At 39.0% G+C, this 12,246-nt stretch overlaps 1 protein-coding gene across 1 annotated transcript in view; it reads right to left on the bottom strand.

Annotated features, from left to right (window-relative positions):
- IL20RA (interleukin 20 receptor subunit alpha) overlaps positions 1–12,246 on the bottom strand; it is a 37,009-nt gene that overhangs the window by 10,062 nt on the left and 14,701 nt on the right. Inside the window, exon 2 of the mRNA XM_032339401.1 lies at positions 4,467–4,602. Within this exon, the coding sequence (XP_032195292.1) occupies positions 4,467–4,602 (136 nt within the window). The remainder of the gene's footprint in view (positions 1–4,466; positions 4,603–12,246) is intronic.

Raw genomic sequence — 12,246 nt, 5'->3', positions numbered from 1 at the left:
GGAATATCGAGGAGTACGTCTGGGAAATGGGGTGAAGTGGGGAGGAAGGAAAGGTAACAAGTTCAGTGTTTTGCACATTGAGCCTCAGGTATGTGAAAGACATCCAGCTGCATGGATGCCCAGTAGGCCCTGGGGCTCAGGAAAGAGGGCTGAGTGGGAGGCAGTGATTTTAAAATCAAGGGCACAAAACTGTTCATTGAAGGCTTAGGTATGAATGAAATGATCCTGGAGCCAGAGCAAAGTTTAGCATAAAATTCCAGGATCATCAAGATTTAAAGGTTGGATGCAAAGTACAGTTATAAATAGCAATTAAAGGGGCACCTGGGGTTCTCATTCAGTTGAGCATCTGACTCTTGGTGTCAGCTCAGGTCTTGATCTCAGGGTTCTGAGTTCAAGCCTTGTACTGGCTCCTCACTAGGAATGGAGCCTACCTAAAAAATAAAAAAGAAAAGAAATGGCAGCTAGAGTGGGAGTAGGAGAAGCAGGCATCACGTAAGTCAAGGCAAGAGCATGTCTTGAGAATGAGGAAATGTGGACTTTATTATCTAAGCTTAAGGGTATCTTCTCCTTTCAGAATATGGCAACAGATTTCTGAAGGCTACTGTCTCCTGCTTCGTAGGTACCATACCTGCCCGAAGACGTTAGAAATTCAGTTAAGACCTGGTCGACCAACTTCTCCAGGAAGCAGTCCCCATTGCTTAAGGGCTATCATACATTTTTTTTGTCTGTGAGCCAAAAAGACGTAATCCATTTTACCTTGTGAGCCAGCTCACAGAAACATACACATATTTGACATATTAAAACAAAGTTTTCACAAGATTCTATTTAAACTGTAGTGCATGCCATCAGTTCAGTTATTTTCCATTCCAGTCCACTTCACACCATTCAAGTCCTTTCCATTGAAAATAATGCTAGCTATGTCCATCAAAACTGATTTCATGGTCCAACAACAGCTCCTGACTTAGCGTTTGGAAAATACTACCATCACCGTCTGGATCCCCTCTCTTTCACTTTCCTCACTCCTGCCAGGGGCAGGGCAGCTTCCCATGACAGAGGTTGATGGAGGAGAAAATACACTTTACTGGATTCTGAGCCACTTTCCATAGCTTGTGCCAAAGCTTGTGTTTTCCATAGTGCACTATATATTTTCTGCACTAAATTCTCTTGGCAGGTAGAATTTAAACTATTGTTAAAATGTCATCTTTTACTTGGAAACAAACTTCACTCCAAAATGTAAAATCATAATATGTAAGTTGCCCAAGGTTACCTGGCTAGAATGACAGCCTGGCTGCAAACCAAGGACTGTTTGGCCTTGGAGCTGAGCTTGGAGCCCTGTCAGTGACAGACACTGCTCTGTATTTCTGTCCATCTTGGACGTGCACAAGCATGTCAGACCTCTGACATGGAGAGTTTCTTAATTTATTTTGGAAATTTGTACCGTCTAAGTTATTTGCTCTCACAGAGCAGTGATCACTCTATTTTTTTGTTTTCCTTTTCAGAATCAAACACATAAAGGACATTGCAGACTCTTTGCTTCACTTAATGGAAAAAGAGGCCAGGACACAATCAACAGCCGCTTCCTCTTTGTAGAGTGATGTCTCCTTTCCTAAAACACCAGCTTCCAGAGAAACCCTTCAAAAACGAAAATGAGGCTCTAGATAAGTGAGGTCATTGTGAATAGCTGTTGAAGTATTTCCCTGCCTTAGAGGTCAGAATATCTTCTTCATAGAGAAAAATGACTTTGTTCTTTTTGTTGTGGCTAATAGGGTACTTTTTTTTTTCTTTAACTCAGAAAATCAGAAATGTGTTATCAACAGAGAAGGAAGTCACTCTAAAACCCATTAGCCTAAAACATTTGGCATACATGATTCTGGACATCTCATTATGCTTCTCTATTCACCCAGGAATGACTAGTTGGCTGCATATACAGACAATAACTAGATTATACCATACATATGGTTTTAATCAAGGTTGCAAATTTAGCCTGATTTGAAGTTTATTTAAGATTTATTTATTTATGTATTGAGTGCAAATTGGGAGAGAGAGAATCCCAAGCAGACTCCATGCTGAGCTCAGAACCCACCCCCAGGCTCAATCCCAGGACCCTGAGTTCATGACTGAGGCCAAAATCGAGAGTAGGATGCCTAACCAACTCAGCCACCTAGATGCCCTCTGATTTGAACTTCAACAGAAAAAGAAATTGAAGTGAGATTAAAGGAATTGTTGTAGTTTAAGTGTTTCATCATCACGAGTTAGTGGTTTCTAAAAGATCTTTTCAAGTAAGAAAACGGTTCATGAAAAATATCGAAAGTTTGGTTATCAAGGTGATGAAATATTTTCATTTTAGATCACATTTAATGGCTTCTTGCTATGAAACTCAGTACACTTATAGATATTCCCCACCTTCTAATTTGTTATATCATTGTTTAGCTTTCAAACATTTATAAGAAATTCTGATAACCCCATTCCCCATCAATACTTAGTCTCAGTTCTTCACTTAGATAGTCTCAGTGCATGTACCGGTCTTTTTACAATGACAGTTAATCTTGTCAGTACTAAGTTCTTCCTTCATCTTTACCTCTGTCAGCTGGATATCATCTTTAGTTAGTGGTTTTCTCCCCCTCAAGAAGATCTCACGGGAGTGCTTTCCCGACATCTCACTTGCTTGAAAATATGTCTATTGAAATTTGGTAAGCATTTAGATCACACCTATTTTTCCCTCAGAGAATGTATCACTTCTTTCTGTTGAGTGTCGGCAGACAGAAATCATCCCCCTACCCCTGCGTCCCTTGAGCACCCTGCTCTTGCTATGACAGTCATAAAGTACTTCCTCTTCCTAAAGTTCAAGAACCTCACCAGGAGAAGTCTTCCTATTGTTTTTATTACATTTTCCTAGATTGAGCATGTACTCATTATGCACAACTCCAGACATTCTCACTTGTTCAGTTACTCTCAGTTAGCCATAGAGTTTTCATCTCTATATAGCATTTTTATTTTCCAACTCTTCCGTAAGCTCTGCCGCCTGCTTAAAAATTCTTCCCCTTATCTTAGAATCTTTTCTTTAACTTCTTGCTTGCTTTCTTTTTCTCTCCCCTCTCTCCCTTCTTTCCTTCTTCCTTTCTTCCTTTCTTCCTTCCTTCCTCCCTTCCTCCCTCTCTCTCTCTGGATTTACCATTAGAGATCATGTTGTATAAAGACTCAAACTATGAATAGTTATTTGTCTGAATTTTTTTCCTGGTTCCATGAGAAAGCTTTTTTTTTTTTCCCTTTCATTTATTTATTTTCAGCATAACAGTATCATTATTTTTTCACCTTTTAAGGAACTTTTCACTTGTTTGTGTGTGTATGTTTGTCTTTCTTCCTTCTGGTAATAATGGAGAGGGGCTATGCCAGATTCTATGGACAAATGGGTATAGGACAGAGGGTGTGTCACACACTTGTTCTCCAAATCATATTATTCCCTTTTCTGGAGAGCCTGCCTACCCTCACATTTGGCAACTGCTGGAGGCTGATGTGCTATAAGATACATTAGTAAAGTCGTAGTCCCCCTTGGGTGCCTCCCAGCCATCATCACCTTCCCTCCCTCCTGCACCCACCTCACCGGGGCTACTGGGCCTTTACAGTGAAAGTGTCACTTGACCATGACTTCTCTTTCAGCTCCTCTTTCTCTGACATTCCGTGGCTCCAAACTGGGGCTCATGGGGACATTTCCTCAATTTCTAGTGGCAGAAATCCTTAGGTTGTTAGGTACACCTTTTAATACATGACATTTATTCTTATAGAATTATTTTCTACTGTTGGAGTTTAAGAAGGTATAGATTCATTTTCAGTTTCTTCAGTTGTTTTCCTTCAGACTTCACAGTATTTCGTTTGTACGCTCCATGGCTTATGGCTTGAGGTTTGGCCATTTCCTCGGTTTCCTTGAGCATGGGCATCATCTATACGTTTTGCATTCTTTCTTGCTTGCCATGAATTTTTAAAATTTGTGTTATTTTAGTTACCATAAAAATAGATCATTAGTTATTGATGCAGTGTTCCAAGATTCATTGTTGATGTATAATGAGTTTTGGGGGACAGGTGAAATGTGGAAATGTCCATTCACTATCTTCAATAGGAAGAGCTAATGGCACAGTAATCTGCACTCAGTTTCACTTAAAAATGTCTGTAATTCCAATTAAGTTTAGACATTTCAGAGACAATGGATTTCCTTGTCTTCTCAGCCACAGAATAACATTTTGACCAACTTCTCCCCACTTAACATAACTTTCCCTCACCTAAGCCCCCAATGCTTCTGTCTACACCAAGAAATGGTTTTCTAATTTAATCTCACAGAACAGTCCAATAAAATTTAGCAGGGAATACTGAAAACTTTCCTTTTTTCCATTTAGTACAGTAGATGGTTTATCTTTGCACAGTTACTGGGTGTCTGAATCTTGGGTTTATAAACCAGCCCAAAACCAACTTACATGAAATACTGCACAGTGTAAGTAACTTCAGTTCCTTGTAGGCCCTCTGGTGGGCTCCACTGTAGGATATTCCTCATATTTATGGATAAGAAGGTGATATTTGTAGGCTTGGGTAAACCACCAGAGATGCAGAGAACTGAAAAAGGAGTAGAGAAGAAACAAGGTCTTAATGGAGAAAAAGGAAAACATAACTCCTGTGGTAGTTGGTCTTCAGACATGGCCTTAACTAGCCGCACCTTCCAGTATTTATGTCCTATTTCCTTCTAAACCTGAGCTGACTCGATGACTTCAACCAATGGAATGTGGCAGAACTAACTGTAGGATTAAGTCTTTAGAAGGTCTAGCATTTTCTACTTTTGCCCTTTTGGAAGTCCTCAGCTGCCATGTAAAAAGCTGGGCCACTCTGCTGGAGGCCATGCAGAAAGGGAAATGTTCAGCTGTCCTAGCGGAGCCAAGCTTTCCAACCAGGAGGCCAGAAAGAATGCATCCTGGACCCTCCAGCCCCATCTACCATAGACTGAAGCTGCATGAGAGACTCCAGATGAGACCAGAGGAAGAACCATCCAGCGGAGCCCCCTTTAAACCTCAGATTTGTGAGAGATAATAAAGTGATTGTTTTAAACCATTTGTGGGTAGTTGGTTAATGCACCAGTTATTAACAGGAACAATCCCCTTACCAGATACAGAAATAAAATTTAGGATAAATGGTCCCGAAATGCTCAAGTTTGGGAGATTGGCAATAGGTTAACTTTGCTAAAGTATATAATAAAGCAATAATTAGAAAAGAAACCACTGAAAGATGACAACATATTTAATTAAATGCTGATATGGTCATATAATTGTGCTCTAAGAAAACTGTATCCTAGAGGTTTAATTTGTAGAAATCTTCTGTTGAGAAATGCTAAAGAATTGAGACACTACCAACAAATGAGAAAAAGACAAAAGGAAAGTGGAGGACAGTTTCTTATAAAAGAAAACAAAGATGATCCTTGAATTAAAATAAATTTTAAAAATCATTGGTAACATGTAATAACCAAAATGTTAACTTAAAATATTGGAGAGACCACAAAGCCCTGGGTTATAAACAATCAGATTTTACCAAGGACACATCTCATCCTAAATACACATATTTTAGTCAATGAACTTGGAAAATAACAAATTTTGATACTGCAAACCAAACTTAGGAAATGAAATTTAGCTAAGTCACTGAAGACTGGTCTAATTTTAGCTACAGTCCCATAATTCTTGTGTAAATTGGCTGGGACTAATGTTGAAGAAAGAAGTTAGTTTTATCCTTGGGGTAATCCCTGGCTAAGATTAGCTCTATATGATCTATTGTAATTCCACAAACCAAATGAAAAGAGAGAAAAAAGTTCTTTGCTTTAGAATTAAACTTTGTAACTGCAACCCTAAAATTCTAAGCCGAAAGCTCTTTCACATGCAGCAGAGTAACCAAAATATAGGTGGCTGAGTGTGTTTTAGGTGTGTGTGCACATGATATATTTTAATGGCTCCTACTTTCAACTTGATCATCTTTTTTAAATATCTCAGTTTCATTTTTAAGAAGAAAGTTAAATAAGGAGAAGCACTATCAGCTGATCACTGTATGGGTATATGTCTAGTAGGGGCAGAGAGATCTCAAAAGGATACAACTTGCCCAATGTCTGTCTTGATTTTTATCCTTCTAACTCTCTGGAACCATTGTGTATCAAGGGTATTAGTCTTTTTTTCTGGAGATCATATGCCATGAATAATTATCATTGAATTAATACTGCTCTGTGCTATCAATAAGTTCTGATTTTTTTAAAAAAATTTATTTGACAGACAGAAATCACAAGTATGCAGAGAGGCAGGTAGATAGAGAGGGGGAGGCAGGCTCCCTCCTGAGCAGAGACCCCCCGATGTGGGGCTCGATCCCAGGACCCTGGGGTCATGACTTGAGCAAGGCGGAGGCTTTAACCCACTGAGATACCCAGGTACCCCAAGTTCTGATTTTTAATAAGAGCTTTGAGGATGAAACTGAGAACATGGGGGCAGGGTCAGTCCCATGAAGCATCCTGTTTTCCAACTCTTCCAAAGTAAGCAACACTTTTAACATAGAAAGTTCCAAGGGTCTTTCAGATCTAAAATGTGTGGTCTCCATGTTCATATGACATGTGCATGTGAAGAATGGTTAGCATCTTGTAAGAATGAAAATTAAAATAGACTGTGTATTATAATATCACAGATGGAAGATATTACCAAAATATATTAGCTCCATAGAACTAACTGATCAGAAACTGGAACATTCCAATGTATGGCAACTTAAGTTTGGAGATCTAAAACACAAGTTATGTTAGATATTAGAGTCCAGACATATGTTCCAATGTTTAATCTATATAAATCTTTATTTTCAACAACTCTGATTTCTGCTCGTTTTTAAAGAAGATTTTATTTATTTATTTATTTGAGACACAGAAAGAGAGCACGAGAGTGCGCTCAGTGGGGAGGAAGAGAGGGGAGAGAGAGGGAGGAGGGGAAAGAATTTCAAGCTGACTCTGCACTGAGGGTAGAACCTGATGGGGGTGGGGGATCTGTCTCTAGAGGCTGAGACCATGACCTGGGCTGAAACCAAGTGTAGGTTGCTTAACCACCTGAGCCACCCAGGTTCCCCTTCTGCTTATCTTTTAATGTAAGTAAACTGACAGGATTTTCAAGTGCCTAAAACATACCCAAAACAGTTTTAAGAAATAACCCGGAATTAAAAAAAAAAAAAAGTGTTGCTCATGTTAATGTAATTTAATTTTCTTGGTCATTGTTAAGAGGAAATAAAGCAGTTTTGCTATTCTGAAATGAACCATTCTCTGGAATGTGCTGTTAATCATTAATCTTCATTGGTTCAACCAACATCTTGATTCATGTTTTATAATTGTTTAAATGATCCTCTAGAAATTCTATGTCACAGTAGTGAATGCACTGAATGCCACTGAATTGTTCACTTTACAGTGGTTAATTTTGCCTCATTAAATTATTATTATTTTAAAAAATAAAGTCTATTTTGTCTGATTAAAAAAATGCTATTTCAATTATCAAAATAGGTTAAGGAAAATTAATAGTGTGACAATAAACTAAAACATTAAACAGTTTTTTTCTCATGTCATTCTACTTTCTAAAAAGAAGATATATTTAATTAGAAATATTGTGAAATGCATATGCACCTCCTCCAAAAGTCTATGTTATGGGTAAATCCTATGTATCACCACAGTTTTGGTAGCCAGCCTCCAAGTTGGCGCTCAATAATCTCTTCCTCCTGGCATTCACAGCCTGTATATCCCCTTACACGTTGTGTCTGTATTGCTCTCTATGTTTTAATAGTTTGATTTTACCTTTATAAAAAATGAAAAACCCAGTGAGAAGACTGGGAACTTATTTGCCTTTTAATAGCAAGTGAGGATTGCAGTGACAACTTTTTGGATACATTATTTTAAAAAGATAAATTCTTAGTTAAGCTCGTTGTAAATCCACTGACAAGGACTCAGAGTAGTAAAGCCTTTAATAGAATTCCATTAAAAAATGGATATTAGGGTTTGGCACACTATTTCTTTTTCTTTCTTTTTTTTTTTTTTTAAAGATTTTATTTTTATTTATTTGACAGATCACAAGTAGGCAGAGAGGCAGGCAGAGAGAGAGAGTGGGGGAAACAGTCTCCCCGCTGAGAGAGAGTAGCAGAGAGCCCGGCGTGGGGCTCAATCCCAGGGCCCTGGGATCATGACCTGAGCCGAGGCAGAGGCTTTAACCCACTGATCCACCCAGGCGCCCCTGGTACACTATTTCTGAGGAAAGAATATTCCAGCTTTTAGCCTACAGAGCCTTCATTTCGATTGACATTGTTTATTTGAATACATAGGCAGAAAAGATATCAATTTGGAGTCATTCCCTTGTATCATATTCCTTGTCAAAGTATTACCAAGGAACTGCCCTACCATGAAAAAGGAGGTCACGTTCTGATATCAGCCCATCTCTGTCACCCCAGCATACAAAACAGAGCTTATAATGACATGGTCTGCTAGTTTCTGAACCATTTCTTATCGGAGCAAAATTAAGCTACGTAATTACCTTTCTTCCCATCCTGTCTCTATGCATGTATTTCCAGAAATGTATATTCATCATTTTGGGGGGTTCATAGTAGTTTATTTACTTGTATCATTTATAACATTTGTTAATTATGGAATTTTAATAATTTATCTTTGATCAATGGAAAAAGAGGTCCCTTGGCACAGTGAGGTTTGACCTTCCTGCAAAGAAGAGTTATATGGACTGTCTGCTAGCTTCATTCAGTTAGTTTTGGTTTCAGTAGGATATCTTTTGGCAATATTAAAAATTATGTTGATTATGAGATCTATTCATGACAGGCTAAGAGATTTTGTTTTAATAGTAGATACAGTATGTGAATAAAGTTAATTTGTGGGGCGCCTGGGTGGCTCAGTGAGTTAAAACCTCTGCCTTCGGCTCAGGTTATGATTCCAGGGTCCTGGGATCAAGCCCGGCATTGGGTTCTCTGCTCAGCAGGGAGCCTGCTTCCTTCCCTTCTTTCTGCCTCTCTGCCTACTTGTGATCTCTGTCTGTCAAATAAATAAATAAAATCTTTTAAAAAAAGTTAATTTGCATAAGAATTTAAACATTGTGAAAACCTTTACATGTTATCATATTTAGTTGAAGTGAGGCAAATGGCTAGCATATATTGAAAACTGTAGCTAACATTTATTGAATCCTTACCATGTAGCTGACACGATTCTATGCACTTTATACAACTAAATCCTACAATTCCCATAACAGTCCTATGGACGGTATCCCTATTATCATCTCCATTATACAGATGAGGAAACTGAAGCATGGAGAAGGTATACAAGTTCACACACCTGTTAAGTGGAGGAGCCAGGTTCAGAACCCGCACTCTTAACTTCCTCACTCACTGGCTACCCTTGCAAACTAACCCGTATAAGAATTTAAACAAAGACAAGACTGATGTAAAAACACCTATTATCCTAGCTATTCATATATAAAACCATGTAAGTACTAATAAATATTAGATATAGATGCCATTGATTTATTTCTTTAGATCCCACCACACACTGTAGTAGGAGAACATTTTCCTTTCCCTGTCAGAGTTTTGTTTTGTTTTGTTTTGTTTTTTGGTCCATATCTGATCCTGAAGAATGCAAGTAGGAATTCTATTTCTGCTTTGACACAATCTTCGGACAATGTATGGTGACTAGAAAATCAGGGGTTCTTAGAAGGGTGTGTTTGAGTCTATTCTGGTGTCTTTTTAGTTGCTGAGTACAGATCTTCTGTCAGTCTGGAACCATAGCAAAACGTAAAGTTGTAGAAATAACATATTTTGCCTTGGCCTTGGGCTTTAGCTCTTTGTCTCCTATACAGAATACACTACAGTCAATTCCATTCATATTAATGAGAAACATCAACTAATATTTGTTAGGTGCTATTATGAGTTGAACTGTGCCCTTCCCAAAAAGATATACTGAAGTTCTAATCCCTAATCTCCAAAATGTTTCCTTATTTAGAAAAAGGGTTGTTGCAAACATAAGTAGTTAAGATGAACTCAAACTGGACTAAAAAGGACTTCTTGACCCAATATGACTGGTCTCCTTTTAAGATGGCCAGATGAAGACACAGTGACACAGGCAAAATGCTATTTGAAAATGGGGGACTGGATTCCCTACAAGCCAAGGAATGCCTGGGACTCCCAGAAGCTGGAAGAAGCAAGGAAGGAGCCATCTCTAGAGCCTTCAGAGGGAGCACAGTGCTGCCAACACCTTGATTTTGTACTTCTAACCTCCAGAACTAAAAAAAATAAATTTCTGTTGTTTTAAGCCACTCATCCTGTGGTACATGGTGAAGGCAGCCACAGGAAGTGAATGTAGGTGCTACTATGTTGATATCTAATGGGGAATACAGCTGGGTTCCTGCCCTTCTGTAGTTCCCACACTAGCAGGAAGAGGGACACAGTTAACAAGTAAAACAAACAAACAAACAAACAGGGACTTATAAATTTGGTGATTAGGCTATGAACAGGAATAAGGTTGGAGGACTGGGTCACAGAACTTACTCAGATAGGGTTTTGGGAGTCAGCTTGGGGTGGGAGGCAGGGTTCCAGGCAAAGACCCCTGAGACAGAAAAAAATCTCATCCAAAAAGACAGTTCCTTGGAACTGTCAAAAGCCCAGTGTGTTTGGGGGGGGAGGTAAGGAAGAGGAGAGTGGCCAAGAAGAATTTGAAGAACCACATAGAACTGGAGTTCCCATCGCTATAAGCCCTGGGAAGGAATCTGGATTCCGTCTGAAATTCAGTGGGAAAGTACTGAAGCCCTTTATACAGGGGACACCACAAACCTATCTGTATTTCAAATAGATTGATTCATTACTGAAAGGAGAAAGATTGGGTGCGGGCAGGAATAGAACTGGAGAGACCAGCAAGACCGTAATTACAGCAGTCCTGGTGAGGAAGGCTGGGCTTGGGCCCCGATGCTGGCTGTGTATGTGAAGATGGGTGGGCAGCTCACAGCTCTGTTTTCAAAGGAGAAGCAACAGGCAGACCTCCAAGAGTCTCAGCAACAGAATTCCTACATTATGAAAGCTAACAGACAAGGATTTATCAAGAAATATTTGTCCTTTTACCTGTTTTGATAATGCAAAGGAGCAATAAAAAAATAGAATTAGCAATTTTTTTAAGGAAAAGAAATAGCTCACCTAAACAAAGATAGTTGTTGATAACTAGGATTTTCTTGTGGTTTTTAAATGTTTGTAAAATTTTTAGGCACTATGTTTCAAATTTGGGAAAACATAATGGAAGACATTCCTGCATAAACATTTAAATTGAGATAAGTCATTTTTCTAACCTGTCAGTACTGATAAGATAATTTATTCAGCACTAAAGTGAAAATATGTCACACCCACATCGATGTCAGGAGTCACGTGCCAACTTATGAGTAACAAAAGCATTTTTGTTCCCATAGATTTATGGCCTGTAAGTACAGCTCTGATTCTCTGATAGTCCATCCATTTCATGTCCTAAATCATAGAGCTGTTGGATTGGCACACAGAGTTTTGTTTCTGGGAGTGCTGTAGGATTACAACTTTAGTTTGGAGCATGAGATTCTTCATGATCTGGTCTGAACTTCCCTTTTGCAATTCTGCCAATTCCACCAGTTCACCAGCCACACCAAATTACCTGTGGTACCCTAACCTGTTCCACTGTTCTGTGCTTTTATGATTTTGGTGCCCTCCTCCTATCGCATCTTTTGGAACTGAAAGAACCCTCATTCCTCCATGTGTGTATCCATTTAATGAATATTGGCTTGGACTATTTTAATGATGTGATGTTGCTATGATGGTATATAAGCTATGCTTGGTCGCCGGTAAAGGATGCGGGGGAGCATTCTTGATGACAGTCATCTGGGTAAGAGCTGGTCTTTGAAGAAAAAATGGAACTCAGCAGACCTCAAAAAAGAGTGGGACCTCTGGGCTCATTTTGAGCTTCCCTGACCAGGTATGGGCTTTGAGCAATTGAGGGCTACTTAATGGTGCCCCTTGAGTTATGATTATTTAAGATGGCCTCTGGCTTATCAAAGCCGTGAAATATCAGCAAGGAGGTGTCTACTTAATGAACTTCCAAGTAATGATTGGTTAGCTCTATCTGTAAGCCACATCATTCAGATTTGTGCCCACTCTCTGTGTTTATTTTCCTTTTGTAATATCTTGGCCTTTGGGAAAGATTTTCTAGTC

Source organism: Mustela erminea, chromosome 4 (genome assembly GCF_009829155.1).
Source record: "Mustela erminea isolate mMusErm1 chromosome 4, mMusErm1.Pri, whole genome shotgun sequence".
In the NCBI taxonomy this organism is placed as follows: Eukaryota; Metazoa; Chordata; class Mammalia; order Carnivora; family Mustelidae; genus Mustela; species Mustela erminea.
The sequence above is the reverse complement of the archived record's forward strand: the minus strand, read 5'-3'. Positions and strand labels throughout refer to the sequence as shown.